The 20,370-nt window shown below is 35.0% G+C and overlaps 2 protein-coding genes across 10 annotated transcripts in view; one reads left to right on the forward strand and one right to left on the reverse strand.

Moving 5' to 3' along the window:
- PDSS1 (decaprenyl diphosphate synthase subunit 1) overlaps positions 1 to 3,023 on the forward strand; it is a 40,238-nt gene extending 37,215 nt beyond the window's left edge. For both annotated transcript variants that reach the window (XM_020990333.2, XM_020990332.2), the window contains exons 10-11: positions 733 to 813; positions 2,551 to 3,023. In XM_020990333.2, coding sequence (XP_020845992.1) covers positions 733 to 813; positions 2,551 to 2,691 — 222 coding nt within the window. In that variant the 3' untranslated portion in view covers positions 2,692 to 3,023. The remainder of the gene's footprint in view (positions 1 to 732; positions 814 to 2,550) is intronic.
- Positions 3,024 to 3,131: 108 nt separating this feature from the next.
- Positions 3,132 to 20,370, reverse strand: part of ABI1 (abl interactor 1) — a 105,949-nt gene continuing 88,710 nt past the window's right edge. For 2 of the 8 annotated variants that reach the window (XM_020990326.2, XM_020990324.2), the window contains 4 exons: positions 16,838 to 17,014; positions 13,228 to 13,314; positions 9,062 to 9,247; positions 3,132 to 4,977 (listed from right to left, as the gene is read on the reverse strand). In XM_020990326.2, the coding sequence (XP_020845985.1) occupies positions 4,802 to 4,977; positions 9,062 to 9,247; positions 13,228 to 13,314; positions 16,838 to 17,014 (626 nt within the window). In that variant the 3' untranslated portion in view covers positions 3,132 to 4,801. Of the gene's footprint in view, positions 4,978 to 9,061; positions 9,248 to 13,227; positions 13,315 to 16,837; positions 17,015 to 19,707; positions 19,789 to 20,370 lie in introns of all 8 variants that reach the window. The other 6 variants (XM_020990329.2, XM_020990325.2, XM_020990328.2 and 3 more) reach the window with 4 other exon arrangements.

Consider the following 20,370-nt stretch of genomic DNA (forward strand, 5'->3'; position numbering starts at 1 on the left):
AGCAAGTAGTTATAAAAAGAGAATCTACATGTTAAAAATGTCCATAAATAGCAGGAAAAAAAATTAGGATGGTCATGTGGCGAGGAGGAAATAAATCTCATATATGAAGGATAGCCTTTGAACAGTCACAAAGACAGGAGATGGATGGTGTGGCATGTTTAGGGAGCAACTAATGGTCTAACTTGGCAGAAATTAAGAGTGTATGAAGGAGAATAATATAAATGAAGACATGAAAGCTAAGTAAGACCCAGACTGTAGGTCGTCATCAATGTCTGGTCAAGGAGTTTCTCGTTTGTATCCTAGGGGCCACATAGGGAGCCCCTGAAGGTTTTTAAGCAGTAGAATAACCAGGACAGACTTGTGTCTTGAAAAGATCATTTTGGCAGCTGTACAGAAAAGGGCTTAGAAACCAAGAGACCAAAAATAGGGAGAGTAGTCCAGGAGGAGGTAGCCTGAACTATAGTAGTAGCTGTGCTGAGGAGAGAAAAAGAGAATGAATGAGAGACTGTAGAGATGGGAGTCTAAAGAACTTGCCAGCTGCTCAGATACTTGATTATAGAATTCAAGTTACACATTTATTAAGCTCCTAGTATATGTTAGGTACTGTGTCTGATGCTAGAGACTCTAAGATAGAAAACAAGTCCTGTGTAGCAGTATCACAGCAATAAAAATAAAATTGTATCTTTAGATGGTGAATTTACTTACCATTAACCATTGTTTTTCTTTGATTAGTTCCCAGAAATGAATGCAATGATAATGAGACGATTCAGTTTACCAGGAGATGTGGAACGTGCTCGGCAATATGTATTGCAAGTAAGTCCAGTTTATCAGTTATGACATACCAAAGCTTACTTTAAAGCCAAGCAAAATAGTTTAACTACAAAGTATTATAAAAATAATCTAACTATAATTTGTGTCAATGGGGAAATGGCAGGCCTTATAATCTCACCTTTTTCCCCCCTACCCCCCACCCATCTTCCTATCCAAACTTGGCCTTTTCTGGAATGGAACCATTCATTCACATGTAAACCTTGGGATTGTCCTTAGGGTCATCGTTTGCACTTAGCTCTCAGCCTGTCACCAAGTTCTGCTAATTACTTCTTTCTGTATTGTCATTCTCATCCAGACCTTTTACTGAGACTAAAGGGCTAACCTGAGTGGTCTTCCTGCCAGTTTCCTAAGCCATGCTACACATTGCTGCCATAGTAGGAGTTGTAGTTTTTGTCATTCCTAGCAAACAGTCAAGATGACATTCAAATAATTATTGCTATTTTGGAAGTCTCTATATTTTACTTCCAACAATATGGGCCACTTTGATACGTTTTGAGAATTGTCTTTAGAGCCTGTACACTACGGCATGCAAAGCTTTTGGTCTGAGGGTGAATTCAAAGTTTTGGAAATGGTTGTTATTTTGGACGATATAACTTATATAGCTAAAAGGAGTTGTTACATGTTGGTCAGTTATTTGTGAAGCAGTTACAAAGTATCTACCAAAAGCGTAAGATCCAAGATTGAGAGTTAGAAAGGTACTTGGAAACCAGCTAGCTTGACTCCCTCACAGACAGGTAAGGAAATGGATCCGTTGGAGGTTGGGCGAATTGCCCATTTTCACTCGCTAAAGTGGTCAGGCCCAGGTCTGAGCTTAGGTCTTCAGGTCCAGATCCAATATGCTACTGTACCACGTAACTCACGATCTTAGTATTACTAAGATAGTGAGAATAACTGTAAAGTCTGTTCAGCTTCTTAAGGGGGGAACCTTTGTCAAAACTGACTGAAGGGAAGGAGTTGGCCAACAAATGACCCAAGAACATAGTTGAAGAGTTGCTGCAGGGCTCAGGAGAGCCCGCTGAGAACAGGCCACGCCATCAGAACAGGCTCTGGCAAGCTCTGCCAAACTGGGAAAGTTCCCAGCACGAATAAGCCTGGTGATGGAGCAGCCAACAGCCAAAAGGTTATGCGCCAGCTGATGAACCATTTTTAAAAGCTTTAACTACTCAACTTAGCCCTAGAAAAACGAGGGTTTCTAAGTCTACCTTATGGTTTGGAAGACAATCTTGTCTAAATTTTAATTACAATAATCTGATCCCTTTTATACATCATCTTATCTTTGAAAGAAAATTTTAGAAAAATATCCAAAATAAATCACTTTCTTCTAAGTCAGGGCAAGTTAATACTACACTGCTATGTAGTATCATCATGAAATCACCTAAAATTTCACAGTAAGTGAGCCTCGGGATATCCACACCAAGCCTCTTAGGATAAATGATTGAAATTATTTGTGTCTCTCTTCAGTAGAGAGTGCTGCTGGCGAGCTCCTTCCACCAGGGCTTTTCAACTTATGATGCTAGAGTTGCCCTGCGCACTTGACTTGCCCAGGGTTACACAGATAGTCTATGTCAAGGAAGAACTCCAAGGCCAGTTCTCTAGGCTGTGCTGCCTCTTATTCATAGGAAGACTTGAAATGTCCAATGAACACACTAAAATAATTTCAGTATGGCAATGGAAGTAAAGACTGGTACATTCAGTAACGTGCATTTCTCCCCCCTGCAGAGTGAAGGTGTGCAACAAACAACCTACCTCGCCCAACAATACTGCCATAAAGCAATCAGGGAGATCAGTAAACTTCGACCATCTCCTGAAAGAGACGCCCTCATCCAACTCACAGAAATTGTGCTCACAAGAGATAAATGACATCTTTCCATTTTCTGTGGCAGCTATTTACCAGACTGTGCCTAAACAATTTTATGGAACACTTTTTTTTTTTGCTTCTAGTTCAGACTACCAAAAATCTTTTTCTTCTTTTTTTTAAATCATTTCAACCTTGTTTATTGGAAATTTTTAAAAGAGCTTTTTAAAGACAGTTGTATTGAAGGAAGCCATAACTATGTCATTAAACCATCTGAATCTGTCCTGGGTTCTAGTGCTGTAAACTTTAATGGGGGTACTATTTGTGTGATATTGTTTACAATGTTAATATCCACATGTAAGGCCACAAGAAGAATAAATAATCAGTGTTTAAAAGATTTGGTTTTTTCACCTTTCCTATAAAACATTTGGAAATATAAAAGTGACAAACACAGCAAACTTCAGATCCAAGCTTAAGTTTTGGTTATATTTAACAGTACCCAAAATTGTATATAGGAGAATGATTTATTATAAAAGACTGTACATAAAATTTAGACAATAGGTTATATACAAATTAAGAAAACTTTCCAATTGATAACAGCAAAATGAAAGTTATTTGATCACGAATGATATTGAAATCATGTTTACAATAAACAAAGGAATAAAGCAGTCACATAGACCTAGATTGAAATAGAAGGTATTTTCAGAACAAATGTTTTATACTGATCTTTTTCATTCACTGTGCCAAAATTTGCAATACCTGATACAACTGACTATACTTTGAGATCCAAACAAGTCCTCAATACACAGAAACCCACATTAACGTGTTCTACTTTAGATATCCTAACTAATATAGATTTGGACAAGACAAGAACAGAAATGTCACCTCTGAAGATCTCACCAAAAGCCCTTCCTTAAATCAAGAGGAGACACAAAGTGGACGCGATACTTTTAATGACAAAAGAAGTCTCCAGTTTGGGGATGGTCCCTATTTTCACTGATTAACACAGCAACTATTGTCTTCCCTATTTGATCTTGTTTTGGGTTGCCACAGCCAGATGATGGATTTAATAGCGCCAGTACAAAAGTCAATAGCATCCACTTTTACAAAAGTTATTTGTAAATGGTGCTCTGGTTTCCCTATACTGAACCAGCATTTGATCAATAGTAGTTGAAAAAGGCAGCTGTAAAACTCATTGGAATGGTATATGGCAGTAAATTGGACCCCATAATTAGACAATCTTGTCTAAATTTTAATTACAATAATCTGATCCCTTTTATATATCATCTTATCTTTGAAAGAAAATTTTAGAAAAATATCCAAAATAAATCACTTTCTTCTAAGTCAGGACAAGTTAATATAAGGCCTACACCAATTTTTTGTTCATGGAGAATGTGCTGAGAAAATAGAAGCATTATTCTGCAATAAATCCATACTTTTATTTTTAAAAAAGCAAACCAATGAAGGAAAGGACAAGACCTTTGGTTCACTTATGTATTTATGAATGGAAAAAGTGAAAATGCAAATTCACTCATTAAAAAAACTTAGGTACAAATTACAACATACAGAAGACCACCCAGTTTTGTTTCACATGGATACCTTAGAGACTCAACAATTTAGTAGACTTTTATGTGAGTACTCCAGATAGATTACAACAAATTGGAAGCATCTTGGATTTTTTTAAAGTATATTTCAATACATAAGTTTGTATGCATGCTTTAAACAAATAGTATAGTTCAAAAATGAGCAAAAAACTAAACAAAAGTATGACCAGCACTAGCATTAAACTTTTCTTCCAGATTCTTAATGTTAGTCTAACGTAGTGTTAGTTACCATGCTGCACTGAAAAATGTAATGGCACAACTGGAATCATGATTCATTAAATACTAAACCCTACTTCCCCAGAATATTTAGGCTGGTCATAAAATTAAGAATGCATAAGTAAATACATAAGCATAACCTGTTACAGACAGTTATTTGTACAAAATGCTCTTCAGCAATACATAAACTGTCTCCCAAAAGTTATGCTCATGGATGGACATTTGATCATACTGACAAAACAGCATGTCCTGAAAGTATGGGCACATTCTAAAACAGTAAGACAAATGTGTTCACCATTATAGTTGTCCCACAGTATGATTGAATACAAGATCCCATTTCAAAAGCAAAAGAATCTTAATCAGTATAGTGCATGATTGATTCAACGTAATTTCCAGGGAACAAGCCAGTCACTCGATTGCAGACTCCTTCATACCATCCATCATCATTCTTCTTTATAACATAAATGATTGCACCCTCCATAAAAGACAGCTCATCATCCTTGTCCTTTGTATAATCATATATAGCAACAACTAAAGAGAGAGAAAAAAGAGTTGAAATATTAAATAAGCATGCTAGAATGATCTTCACACTGCCATTTCCTATGTAGTACAACAAATTCAGTAATTTCAATGAAGGGTTTTTTTCAAATTCATCATAGTAAGTATGACAGCAGTCAACCCCACTCTGCTGCCTTAAGTGACAATTTTATGTTATCTTACATTTTGATATTATCATCTGGGCCTATGTTTTTATGAACTTATTTTTATATTGGTACCCATGTATGTACTGGAATTTTAAAGTACACCTCTAGAGAAAACTGTAATTACAAAATATACAAATTGTTGTGGCCTCTATTTATTAGGGAAATGTTATGATAGCAATCCATGAATCCACTAACCACTACAATGCTAAGTCAATTTCAAGATTATGTATTAGTAGACAATCACTGCCATTTTATAATCTGTTATATGATGTAAAATAAAAACACCACTTTACTCTTATTCTTAATCTTGCAATGTAATCAAAATGCTAGATTTCTGTGACAACACAGGGTGATGAATTCACTAGGATTAAAGAGTATCAGAGCATTCAAGGTTTTAAAACAAGAAGCAAAAATACAGAAAATGTGGCAGGAAGCAGGTGTGGTCAGTGAAAGTGGGATTCTTTCAGAAAGGCAGAAATGTGATGGCTGAAAAAAAAAAGGGCTTTTATTATGGGGGAAAAAACTACCAAGACATCATTTATTTTCATTGAAAAGAAAATTGTTTCTTTTTCCTCCCAATCACAGATGGTTGGATTTGGGAAGAAAACGTGTGTGATTATGACAAAGGTTTGGTGTGTTTATTAGTCATCAAAGAGAATAAAAAATGTGGCTCATCTTGTTCCTCTGCACCTCAGCTGTGGACCAGTGAATTAAGATAGTTATATTCTTATAGTTATATCAAACTTTTAGAATGGTACAGGGTGGAGAATGAAAAGGGAAACTTGGAGGAACAAAGTCTGCCTTCTCCAACACCCCTGACTCTGGGCAGGCAGCCTCTGCTCCAATATTTTCAGTTACTAGGAGCTCATTATTTCACAAAGCAGACAGTTCCTTGTTTTTGAGAGCTCCATTTGACAATTCCTTTTTGTAACCCTGCTAACATCTGCCTCCCTGTTAACTTCCCCCCACTGACCTCTGGAAAGATAAAAAAGTCTAATAATTCTTCTTCCACATGGCATGCCTTTTAACATATAATCAGTTATCATGTTCCCAACTGCTTTCTTTCCAGGCCAGCCACCCCTATCCTTACTGCTGTCCCCCCCACCACTGAGCATTTCTTATGGCATAGGTTTCAAAGTCTTTACCATCCTGGCCACCATCCCCTGAAAAGGTTTCAGTCTGCCAAGGTCCATATTAAAGTGTGGCACCAAAAACTACTACAATACTTTAAATGTACTCAGGCTAGTGATGACTGTCGTGGGAGTATTATCTCCCTTCTTTGGGGTGTAATATTTATATTAATACAGCTGAAGATTAATTTATTTAGCAACCATATCAAACATAACTTAACGACACTTATTTGTCAACTGAAACCCCTATAACTTTTTCACATTAACCATTATTAAGCCAGGTCTCCACTACTATTTTTTTTTTTAAGAATAAAAGCATAGGACTTAATGACTACTCCAAAGTCCTACCTCCATGCTTCATCACTGACACAGAAGCTGGGGTTCTTGAAAGCTATAACAGAAGTTATACTTGCAATTCTTTCCAACCAGGTACTAAGATGAAAAAATGGAATGCAAGCTCTGACAAGTTCTACCAAGTTCATGTACAGACATGGCAACTGAATGAACCTTCTCTCCAAGAATCAGCCTAGCTAAATTCAGAAAGGTTCATTCCCAGAAGCCTGCCCACCAGCTAATGAAGGCTTTTTGTCACAGCAACTCAATGGCATGCTTATCAAATCTGCAGATGACAAAACTGGGAAGAACAGCCCAAAACACTGGATGAGAGAGTCAGAATTCAAAAACACCTTGACAAACTAGTACTGTATCAAACATATACCCTTCACAATCTGGCTTCAGATAATGCAAGGAAATTTATATTTGATTTTAGAGGCAATTGGAAATCAGTGGAGTTTTTTGGGCCAGGAGATGACAAGGTTAGAACTGGGATTTAGAAATTCAGACTTTGGAAGCTATATGGAGGCAGACTGAAAAGAGGACAGGGAAACCAATTAGGAAACTATTGCACCAGCCTAGGCAAGCGGTGACTAGAGCTGGAACGAGGGCAATAGTCCTGTGAGTGGAAAAACAGGGAAAGATGTGAAAGATATTAGGGAGGTAGATTCAATGAGACTTTGTAATACACTAATTAGACACATGGGGTCAGGGAGAGAGAAGAGTTGAGGATGACCTCAAAGTTGTGAAGCTAAGTGACTGGAAGAATGGTGGTGCTTTTGACAGAAATAGGAAAGAAGAGGAATATAATGGGATATTATCACACCACAAGAATGATGAATAGTAGGAATTCAGAGCACCTTGAGAAGACTTATATGAACTGATGAAGTTCAAGGAAAGTAGAACCAAGATAACAACATACACGGTGACCACAGAAAATAACTTTAAAAGGCATAAAAAATTCAAATGAGTGTAATGATTAATTCTGATTTTCAAGGATTGATGACAAAACATACTTCTCTTCTCTCAGCAGGGAACAGATATCCTGACTACAAGTAAAGAATACAATAGACCTGTCAGACATGGTCATTGTGTTGATTTGTTTCTTGTTAAATGTTTTTCTATGTTACAGGGGGATGATTCAATTGAAGGAAGAACTGACACAGGAAAATAATATTTAAAAACAGAGCTCTTTTTTTTTTAATGCAGAATGAGATGCCTCAAAGGGTCCCCCTGTCATTGTCCTTGCCCCCACTCCCTGATTTCTGAGGTTACTTCCAAATCTGAAATTCTGTGTTTCTATAAAATAGAGTGGAAGGAGTATGTATACAGATTGTGGAAATAAGCAGGTTTTAACATTTATTCTTATTTAAGTTTAATCAGGGATATATGAATCCTACTTCCATCATCCAATATATCATGCCTCCTAGCTTTGTGCCATTTTACAACTGGCCACTTAATACCATTGGGAAAATGGAGGAGTGTCAGGTTCCCCTATAAATGAAGATCAGCAACTGCTCATAGTCTTAGAGAGTTAGCTATAATACTAAAAGGTTGAAGTAACCTGCCCAGAGTCACAAAGCCAGTATGCGGCAGAAGAAACTTGGCCTGTTTCTCTCTGACTTCCAAAACTTCTATATATCACACAGTAGTACTTTTCCAAATCACACATAAACCAATGCAAATATTTAATGGTCCCATTTTCAGGGATGGAGTTAACAAAGCCACTAAAGATAGAATTATCAATGTAACATAAAATTCTGAACTACTCAGTTCTGACCTCAATCTTAAATGTAACATGCAGCTCTAAATAGTTTAACAATGGTTTGGATGTTTTCATTTGGATGAAAATTCTTGTTCTGAGTTTAAGTTTAAAATATTATTTAATGCCAAAAACTCAAAACTTGACCAAGAAATTACTCAGGTCTCTAAATCTCCATTTATCAGCCAAATGTTCAATTAGGGTAATCAAATAGGAGGAAGGCAAGATATTTAAGGCCTAGGAACAAAAGCCATTAACTGGCTTAGCAATGTTTGACAGAACTACCAAAAGATACAGAAAATTATATACACATACAGATTTGAAACAGCAGTGATTGGGAGAAGAATAAAGTAAAAACAGAATCTGCTCCTCCCTAACCCATAATTATCAAATGCATAAGTATACTGAAAGTTAAAAGCATGTCAATATTAAACTGAGGTTATTCCTTGATAAGGGACCCAGTGGAACTTAATTCTAGTGACTTATCTCATCTAATAATTTATTAGCAAAATGACACCTTTTACAACAGCTTCCAATAGATCATTTGTCTACTTTATTTTCCCCAAAGCACTAAGTAGGAGTTGTTTTTTTTTCTCTGTTTTGGGAGAGGTTTTTTTGGCAGCATGATCAGAATTGCTCCCCTCTACTACAAACTTTAGATCAATTCACTCCCAGTTGCGTCTCACCTTTCTCAATATAGCTCTTAGGGGCCCAGGCAGGATCTCCATCTGCATATGGATCATTATACTGAACCACTGCAGCCTCCTCATCTTCATAATCAACTGGGGGTGGTGGAGGAGGCGGTGGAGAATCATCAAACATAGGAATCTCATCTGGCGGAGGCGGCGGCGGTGGTGTAGGGCTATCAGCAACTAAAAAGTGTTCATAGAATTGATTTGGATCAGAAATAACACCAAACAAAAATTCATAAACTAATACAACTCAAGAAAAGCTCAAAAGTATACAAAGCATGCACTATAACAACATGCACTTATTAGGAATGGAAAGCTTGGTGTGTTAAAGCTTACATATGCTTAATAGCATTTAAAAGATAATTTAACAACAGCAGTAATGAAATAAAAATAAAGGTAACTTGGAAATTGATTATTTGCAGGGGGTCAGAGGGAATTTTTGCTTTCATAGGACTGTAAACTTGCACTGCAGGAGTAGAAGGCTATCCCATTCCACAGCATAGGACAGGACACAAGTATTGAATTTATTAGACTAGTGAGGGTTTTATACAATTTTTTTTAATTCCATCATTTGGCTTAAGGTCAACCTTATGTTTTAACATTTATCCTTTGCTGATCTATTGATGGTGCCCCAAAACCCCTAGTCTTTACTTGCAGAACAGCTTTAAACACAAAAATCAGGAAATATGTCACTAGCAGGAGTTACTAGGACTTCGAAAAAAAAAAACTTTAACCAGATAAGAGAAAATGGAAATGCCTAAGTGGAGAAAAATTTCAAGTGAGAATAAATGAAGTTCAGTGTTTTTCAAAGTTGTTCATGTGCACGTTCAAATATATTTAAATTTAGAAGTTTATGTAAGAAGCAAACTAAGATTTTTTAATTATTATTGGTGAAAATAAACATGTGAAAAGAAAAAATAAAAAGATGCCTGTTATGTTAAATAATATAAGTATATCAACTCAACCTGTAAAGCGCTTTGCAAATCATAAGGTGCTATACAAATGCTAGCTACTATTATTATTCTTATTAACAAAAATATTCAAGGGGAGGATTGAAATGGAAAGGAAAACTTCTCTTTTACAAAATTTTTAAAAATTATTTGTAATTGCATTTCTAGATGGTGTCTTTAATTAACCAGAAGAAAATGGTGGCACTGGAAGCTATTTCTGATTAAAAATAGAACTATTCCACCACTTTGCTGGATAGAACATGATACCCAGGTGAATATCAGTTTTTAATTTTAAGTAGTTCAATAAAGAACTATCACTGATAATCAGTTCTAAATTCCTATTCCATGATTTATTATACCAAATACTGTTGTATTCTCTTCAAAAGACATGGGGCTGAGTTGATTTAGCAACTAGAAAATAATGGACTACAGAGGCAAAATTCACAATATAAAACACATTAATTCACATCTATTTAAACAACCAAAAAAAAGCACCACTGGAACCTGTTTTGATGAGCAGTGTTCCAAAGTATGTTTATTTTATATATGGAATAGTAATTGGCCATTGGAGAACATACCTTAAGCCTGGAATATAGATTTAAGATATTTCTATGCAATATTCCTCCCTTTCGGTCATTTTAATGGGCTGAAGTAAAAAGGCTTCTATAGTGCAGTACTGTGAGCCTACATGCTATCCAAGATACCTATAAATCCCACATTTTGTACAATGCTGAAAAAGTAAACAACAGAAGCAGATCACTCAATTTCTTTTATGTAGTGGCCTGATATGTTCAACTGATGTTTATCTGTATTTGTTCAATGTTTTATTCACTCATCTGATACTTCTATGCATGTGAATTCATGCTGGTATGTCCCAGGTTTTAGATGTATAACTGGCAGGGGCCTAGTCAATCTAGTTTTGTGCAACCCCTTAATGTGGAAGTACCTGCAATTAAAGTGGGTGCTTAGTAAAATGTCTTTGGAGAAGTATCATAATACACCTTGAAAATCACACTTGTCAACAGGACAATCTAAGCTTTTATTTAAACTAGCAAAAATTGATACACTCATGTTTACATGTGTATCTAAGCACCACTAGAGGGCCATCATAAAGGCTGGGATCTAGGAAATATTTAAATCTGAAAATAAAATGCTTTACAAACTTTCCGTCAAGAATTCTCCTACAAACCCTATATAGAGAGTAGATGGCAAATCATATTCAGGGTTTCTTAAACTTTTTCCACTCATGACCCCTCCTCAGCACTTCTTCAACCCTATGCTGGGTCTCAACCCACAGTTCTAAGAAGCACTGTGAGTAGTTTAAGGGTATAAGGCAAGTAAGTGCCTGTTCCCAGATTACCATCAGTAGCCAAGTAAGGACTAGACCCCATTTCTTTCTAGCATGTAGTATTTAAGCCACAAATAGTCCTTATATATTTTAATTATATAAAAATTCAATGGTAGACTTTTAAATGAATTTCATATACTTAGTAAATGTATCCAAGTATGGAGCTACATGTATTTTTATCATGATCACTATTTCACAGGTTTGGTTTTAACTACTGCTACATGAAAGAGATACAGTATCCCCAATTCCTTTGTTAACTTTTTTTAATTACATTACCAACATAGTCCAATTATTAACCCAGAAATATAGAGCCTATAAAACAAAAGATTTGCTGGTATTGCACACTAGGGAGACAACAATATTATTACTCCAAAGGTCTTCAATATTTTAAGATTACTTTGAACCCACTCAGGAGCAGTGTAAGGTCCTAGTAAACTGAATGGCAAGTAACTCAGAACATCAAAATAGTAACATCAAAGAAATGGCATATCTTAAAGAGGCAAATATTCACTTTTCATGGGGCCTATGTATGCTATTTATCAATGCTTTTTTTTTTGGGGGGGGGAGAAGACTAATCAATTTTAGTCTATGCTCCTAGAAAGCCAGAGCAATATCATACACCCTTGGTACACCACACAGTATAAGTACAATGCTTTGTATGTAGGAGTAACTCAATAAATGTCTGCTGGCTGAATGAAAAGTTACTCTGTTATATTCTCAAGAGGGTCAGAATGAATTGCAAATAGAATTTCCAACAATGTTTTCTATTCATGGATAGGCTGGCTATGTGAGAATACTTGCTCAAATCACTCCCCGAGAATTATATCAAAGACTCTAAATTTAGTTTAAAAAAATGTTTTAAATCAAGTCACTATTGTGTGCAAAGAGTGGGTGTGAAAGATATTGAAAGATGGAATAAGACACATTACCCTACACTCAAGTAGTTCTTAAATTAAAACTACTTGACCTCACCACCCCACTTACCCATTGTCATTTAGACTAGTTTACCATGATAAAATCATCCTTGCTAAACATTATTCAGGCTTCCCAAGAAAGCAAATCAATTTTGTAGTAAAAAATCAAGTAATTTCTGGTACTTCCCTGAATAGTGGTCTAACCTAGCTAAAATCTACCCAAACTATAAACTCAAAGTAGTTTCCAAAACTCATTTAATCCTCTCAATGCAGATCATTAAAGGAGTCATTAATTATCTCATCCCTTCTCAGTTTGCAAGCACCTGCATTAAGCAAAAAGAAGCCCCTAGAAATTCATTATCATCCATCCCTTCAAATGTAAACCATGGAGTAATCCACTTGTCTTTGAAGATCAACTGTACCATGTCAGGCAAAAAATGGTTAATGTACAAAATAGGCAAGTATCAAACTCCATCATAATTTAAACCCCATTCAAATTACACAGTATGTAGACTCACTATGTATCTTTATATTGATGCTAAAATACAAAATTGTGTGTGGCAACAAAATACATAATAACTTAAAAGGAACACTCCCAGATACACCTATCAAAAGATAGAAAGGGGCTTCCAAAAAGTTTGGATTTGTATGTTTGCATATATATTTTTTGAGAATCTACACAGACCAGATGCCTTGTTTTTTTGACACCCATTTTTCCAGGATCCATTTTGGAGGTTTACATGGGTCAATGATCATGCACACAACAGAAAAAAACTGAAGATCGTGCTCTTCAATTTTGATAGCATGTTGCACCTGTATTCAAGATAGAATTAGCTTTTCTTTTGGGGAAAAAAAAAAGGAAAGGAAAGGAAAAATCTGACTCGCCAGCCATGCATGCTATAAGGAGACAGCCTCTATTCTTTGACAGCTCAGTTTGTCCAAACTTACTGTTTTCCTGCACCCTGGCCACGAAGCCTGTGAGAGGTATCTGTGGAGTCAACTGAGGCATAGGGGGAGGGGGTGGAGCAATAGAAACTGGTTGCAACAAGACGGTATGGGGGAAGTAAAACGGATAAAGGAAAGAAAAAGAAACAAACAAAAAGCAGAAGTCAGTTACAAGGACCACAAACATAAGTATGCAAAGAACAGTTTGCAAATGAAACAAAACAAAAACAAAACAAAAACCAAAACTGAAACAAAACCTACAGCACCTCCAAGTTTATTTCCCAAAGCAAAGCTAAAGCTGAACTGTTTTGATAATGGGAAAATTTTTTAAAAGAATCAAAACTGAAATTAAGGAGACAATCTAACCTGAATAACGCTAAACACTACCACATTCTTTTTATATAACGGGTGAAATGACAAACTCTGGGGTTATTCCTTCATAGGAATGCCTACAAAAGTTGTAAGAGTGGGCTTTCCTGCCATGCAGAGGGAAAACAAATATAGGTAGGGGTCCTCTGCTTTAAAATAAGAATATGCCAAAATCCAGATTTCAAATTCTATCACCTTAAGACCTGTAAAGGACCTTGTAAATCCAACCTCCTCATTTTATAAGTGAGGGCACCGACCACTAAGGAAATGAAGCAATTTTACTGAAGATGACTGGGCTAACAAGTGCTAACCAGAGCCACAAATGACATCCTTGGCTCCTATCTTGTACTACAACACTGACAGATGATCAATTGGGCAATAATTATCAATATGTTACCATAATAGATTATTTACAGTTTCTTTTAAAGAAAATCCCTGCATGTAAAAAAAGTAATTTGGATTTATAGAAATATAATTAAACACAACTTTCCAAGAACACCTCCAACTTTGTAAAACAAGGTGTATTTGTATTTAAGTCCAAACCTTTATTTTAAAAGTAGACCATTTGTTTTTCAATAGCAAGGGAAACCTGTTAATGCTTACTGCTTATTATATCTCAACAGACAGAATTTGCTCCTTGTATCATTAATTAGCCTTAAACATTTTGAGTGACTTTGCAGTACTGTTCATTGATAATTAAATGACATCTAATTCCTGATGAACAATCACAAATTGATGACTACTATAAATTCCAATTCTTTCCTGAAATTGTTATAATTTCAAAGAAACAGGTAAAAAATCACATAGAATTTTGTACTCAGATGGTTAGCCCCTCTATTCACTTCTGACTGAAAAAAGGGTAGATTTTCCATGATCAACAATATACAATGATCAGAAAACGTGCAGACTCTTCTAGGAAAAACTGGTCCTCCAACTCACTACTAGATAATGATAGTAAATAAATGTGTACATAGATACAGATAAATCTGTAACTACATCCACATGTGTACCAAATTAATGTGCTGGTGGCTCCCAATAACCTTTACGCTGAAATGACAATTAAATTTTCAGGGTCTGTCAAAAAACTTACAGGCACACAGGCAAATCTGAAAGAGGTTCTTATGCTTTTAGAGAAGCAATAGTTTAACAAACACAGCAATATATAAGATCATTAATATTCACTTTACATATAAATATAGCATTCAATTTGCTATTAAACTAATTTTGATCATGGAAATGTTCTAAATTAAAATGTCACATTTTTTATACAAAAATTCCTATGGATTTAAAAATTTACACACACACAAAACTTATAAAAAACAAATTTTGGTACTAGCCATGCTGGTTAGTATGGGAATGTGTATTTACTGTGAAAGGAACATTTTTAAAATCAATGTTTTCAAAAGATTAATAATAACCACCAGATTTTAAAAATTTTGTAAAAGAAACTGAAGGGGGGGGAGGAAAATACGCACATCAAAACACTAAAAAATAAAAATAAAAATGCTTTAGAAGCTATTACTTTGACAGCAACAGTAATCCAGACATTTGACAACATACAATGAAATAATCTGAAATTTGAGGCCCTGTCTGGGACAAAATGTTTTAAAGGAATTCATCCTTTTGGAAATTAAACTGCATTTGAATCAGTAGGAGTAAGTATTACTACACTTAATTAAATGGAAAATGAATAAGTCACTAAAACTGCTACCAGGCAGATGCCTTAGGAAGGAATGATAGCAATATAATGAATGTGACCTAAAATTATAAAATAGCATGAGAATAATTTGCATATGGTTTGTAAATACTATTATATTTACTGTATTTCAAATTGACAAGTTTTATTTTGTTTAGTAACATGCCAAAAATATTTCTAAATATTTCAGAAGTTATTAAAAATATATAAATTTTATGAAATAATCAACACCTAGCTGTCTGATCTTTTTTGACAGACTCCCTCAGGAGAGGGTTTGTAAGACAGTTTGAGACTACACTCAAACTAGTCCATTTTGATGCCTCATATAAAAATTTTAAATACAGAAGTTTAAAACCCACAGGCTAAAAACAGTTTTCAGATTATCTGTGGATATCAGACATCTATCCTACACACGCTCTCTACTACCTAAAGATTTAGCTATTATACAATTAGAAATCTTTCATTTTGATATTTTAAATACAAAAATGTTTTTTTCCTTCCCCTTAAAATGTCACACATGTTTAGTACATTCACTGCAAACAAACAGTATTAGCATACACACTACCTAAAAGACTTTCTACATCAAAATTCTGAATTATAAGTTACAGTCCGATTCTTCAATTGAAACACCCAAATTATAAATAAGTATAAAAGACTTTCCATTAGCATGTACAGGGTAATTTCTTTTAATTAAAGAAATTTATGTAAAAATAGGAACAGCTTTAGAGTTAAGTATTACTCCACGAAGGTGATCTGGAGATGTGTGTGGGTGAGTGGGATAAATTTATATTTATCAATATTACATTCTTGTAAAAGGGCTCTCATTTCAGATTTTCTCTTTTTTGGTTAAATATAAAAGGCAAAAACCAATGTCTATGCTATTGTCACTTCAAATGATCCCTAAAACTTTGCCAACATCAGTAGCTTTTACACTACAGTGGTTAGTGCTGAGATGTGCCAAGATTAGAGTGAACAGAATAAAGTAAAAATAAAATCTTTCTGTTTCTGGGATTATTTTCTTAAGTGAAACAAATAAAAGGGTAAATAATCATCACTAACATTATCAAAGATCTGCTACCACCCAATGGGAGGCTCTCTTTTAACCTGAAACCCTTTAAAACAGTGATAGCCAGCAATTTCTTTATCATTTTTTAAAGAAAATGACAATACCACAATTTTGGCAATGTCCAATTTTCACAAGTAATCTTATTTAGCCAATAAACACAAATTTAAATTCTTTTATTCCAAGAATATTTTTTCTAGTTTGTCCTTTTTTTAAGTTTACAATGACAATAAATACTATATGAAGAATTCGGTTGAATTTAGAATGCTAAGTATTTTAGATGGCACAGAATACATTGTAGAAAGTGATTAGTATTCAGTCTTATTCATGCTTCAAAAGACACTAACTTCCTAAAGGAAACAAAGAAACTAGCATGAAACTGTGGTTTTGATTGTTGTCTATCACTGGCAAGAATCACAGTTTCAAATAATTTACTTCCAAAATGCTCCGCTGATGCTACATGCCTGCAAAGCACAGGGGCTTACTTGAATTTTGAGAATAAAGAGGACCGCCATTAACATGAGGTTGAGCAGAAAATTGAGCAGTCACAGAAGGAGTTCGTCTGTATCCACCCGAAGATGCTGAAGAAGTAGTAGAGTTGTGTCGAGAAATCTGCCTGGTCATTGTGCCATACTGGGAACCAGGAGCTGAACTCGGGGCCACTGAAAAGCATCAGTCAAAGGGAACCAACAAAAAAGACTTAACCAATATATATCACATCACATGACAGAATACAGAAAGAGATCTCATGTCAGGGTCATTTATTACACTGGGAGCCTTGCAGCATGCAGAAAAGGGAAGATAAGATGATCGCTACAACTGCGCATACAGTGTACATCTTTTCTAATCCTTTGTAATGGAATAAAATACAAAATAAAATCAAGAACAAAAGAGCAACCTGTTTAAAAAAAAGTTAGTTTTCATATCTGAAAATATTATTTTTCATCTGTAACAAACATACCTCTGCACTGTGAAAGGAAAGGTCTAGAATCAAAATCTTCAACACACACTCGTGAGCATTTTTAGCTAGATGAATACACGTTTAATTATGAAATCAGAAGTCTAAGCCAATTTACTCATGAGCCAGCCATTTTGCTATTCCAGTCATTTCAGTGACTACATCAACATAGCTCATCTGCAAATAGTAAAATATTTTAGAGACTTTTATAGAAAGAAATACTTTCCTTCGACATTACACATCTGCAAAATTTATGATGAACATGTCTACTCTGACAAAATAGGATGTTCTAAGCAAGCTGTGTCACTTTTTAAAAGTTTCTTAGCAAATTTTTAGATACACTACCTTGGGCAGGGGTGAGAGGGACCACAAGCTTTGCATAAAGCATGTTTACCCTATTTACATGCTTAATATCTATATCTAACAAATATTTGTAAGTCACTGATTAACAACTGGAGAATACAAAGTTAATATGGATCAAAGCCTCTAAAGTTCGCTGAATTTATCAAAGCTAACTTCTGGATTAACTTGTACTTTTAAAACAAAAATCCAAACCTTGACCAGGGTCAGTCAAGTGACAGGAGTCCCCTCACTTTAATTTTACTTTTTTCTCTCTGACATGTCCCAAAGTTCAGATGATTTAACTTTGGAGATGAAACTGGAAAGCTAGACAATGATTAAGAATATAAGACAGTTCGAGGTTTCCCTAAGCAATAGGAATCATCTCTTTAAAACAATTAATTAAATAAACTTTTATTTGACATTTATTACATGCAAGGGCCTACACATAAAATTTTACAAATTAAATTAATCTTAAAATTATGGATTTTTATCTGTTTCTATTCCATTCTAAACTGCTAAAAACATTTCCCCCTACTTTTTTAAACAGAGTATGCCCAATATAAAGTAACTTTTTTTCTTAATGACCTAGAGTCACTGTCCTAAGTGCCCATTATGACACTGTGCTGCAAAGGTGATGATACTCAGTCTTTTGAGGTATGCAAAATCCTGGGCTGTTGGCCCCTAAAAGTAAATGACCTCCACACTTCTGGGCTTGCTAAACTGCTACCACTTTTCACTACTTTGAGTGCACAGCCTCCAGCAGCAACTCTCAAGAACTTTACTGTTTCTAATCTGCAGTGGGTTTGAAAAAAACAAGTAAGTTTGAGAGCTGCATGTAAAACAAGCACAAATAAGCTCGCACTAAGGATCAGGGGTTGATCTTGAGCATTTGTAGTGTCCAAGTTCAAGGCCTGACCTGCCCATTTCTGGCTTTCCAGGGACTCTAAGTGCTTACTATCTTGCAACTAGTATGTTCACAACAAGGGAGTGTGCTAGTTCCACAGAGAAATGATCTATTATTTAAGTCACAGGACTGTGCTTTTCTGCAAAAACCACTGTTAACAACATTTTTTTTTTTGCAGAGGCCACAGAAAGTATTTGTGTACCCTAGGCAAAGAGGGCAAATGAACTCTCCCATATGTTAGCGTCCCTAGCGGTTTTTGTAGCATATGAACTTTACTTAGCAAAATCTATATATTACTGAGGGCAAATTTTCTGTAGTTGACATTATATACATTTATAAGAAGCAATATCTTAAAATGTTCTTTACTGGGCCCATGCCAGCTGCCAACCTAACCTACCCTCCTACTGATGATTTTTATATAACAGGGTTTTTTGAAGAGCAGGGAGAGAATGTTAATAATAAATAAATATATCAGACTACAACTACACCAGTTATTCAGAACCTTACAACAAATCAGTTTTGTTTTTAATCACATGACACAACACACTATCATTTATAGGTGTCCCTCTTAAAGATATTGTATGTCATACATTTATTTTATAAAAAGCCAATCAAAATTAATTTGTAACTAAAGTTCAAAACATGCTCGTGTGTCACAAAACAGGCTAAAAATCAATGCCTTTATAATACCACCTTCTATTATGAGGGATGTTAAGCTCACTGAAGCCAAAATTAAGATACATGTACATATACACATGTGTAATACATGTGTGTATGTACACACACATGCAAACATACACATATATGCATATGCATGGATTTTTCTGCATTTTCACAATACAGATAAAAATATAATATTCAAGAATGACTAAATAGTTGCACTAAAAAAGCTATTCCTAAAGACTTTGATATTCCATGCGAGCCAAATGAAGCAACGAAAGTTTTCCTCTAAGACTCATTTATATACTTGTTTTTCTGCATAACTTCAGAGGCCTTTCACCAGAAGATATTAGTTTAGATTAGAGATGTTAAACCTTCACACTTGTATCAACAATATATAATCCTTAAAAATCAAAGATAGGTCTATTAGGAATAGAGTATTATTAATTATTCAAAGTAACTAATCACTCGCAGGTTGACCCAATTCTCACCTATCCTACTGCCCATCGGAAGAGGTGGAGGAAGCGGTGGTGCAGGAGGAGCTCCAGAGGGAGGAGGGACAGAAATTTGTGCTAATAAAACAGTTCATAACGCTAATCAGAGAACAAGCAAACGAACTAAACAGTCAGACAACAGTAAAGCAGTCAGAATTTGCTAATAAGAATATGAAAAGAAAAATAGTTACAAATATAAGCAGATCTTACAACCTCAAATGAGAAAAAAATTTTGATAATTAAAAAGAGAAGAACTTAAGCTAATGCTCTTTCTGAGTTATAAAAGATACCTATTTTTACAAGGTGTCTGATAGGATTTTTCCTTAATTATCACAGAGAGGTTGTTGATCCTTTTCTAGTTCTTACAATGTTTTCTGTTTTTAAAAATCCTACATATTTACATGTATGATGTATTTGTTTTAAGAAATCTTTTTAAAGCTAATTTAAATGCATTGTAACAATGGCTTTTGATTTATTCCCCATCCTTTTGATAAAGTATTAGGGCTTTTACTCTCCAGTACATCTCATATCATCTTCACTACACTATTTCATGGAATGTGACAATTATTATTTCCATTTTACAGATAAGCCAAATAAGATGCAGAAAAAGTTTACAGCACAGAACAAACTAGCGATAGTAAGAACTATATCTCATGACAG

Source organism: Phascolarctos cinereus, unplaced genomic scaffold (assembly GCF_003287225.1).
Source record: "Phascolarctos cinereus isolate Bilbo 61053 unplaced genomic scaffold, phaCin_HiC Scaffold_1;HRSCAF=81, whole genome shotgun sequence".
In the NCBI taxonomy this organism is placed as follows: Eukaryota; Metazoa; Chordata; class Mammalia; order Diprotodontia; family Phascolarctidae; genus Phascolarctos; species Phascolarctos cinereus.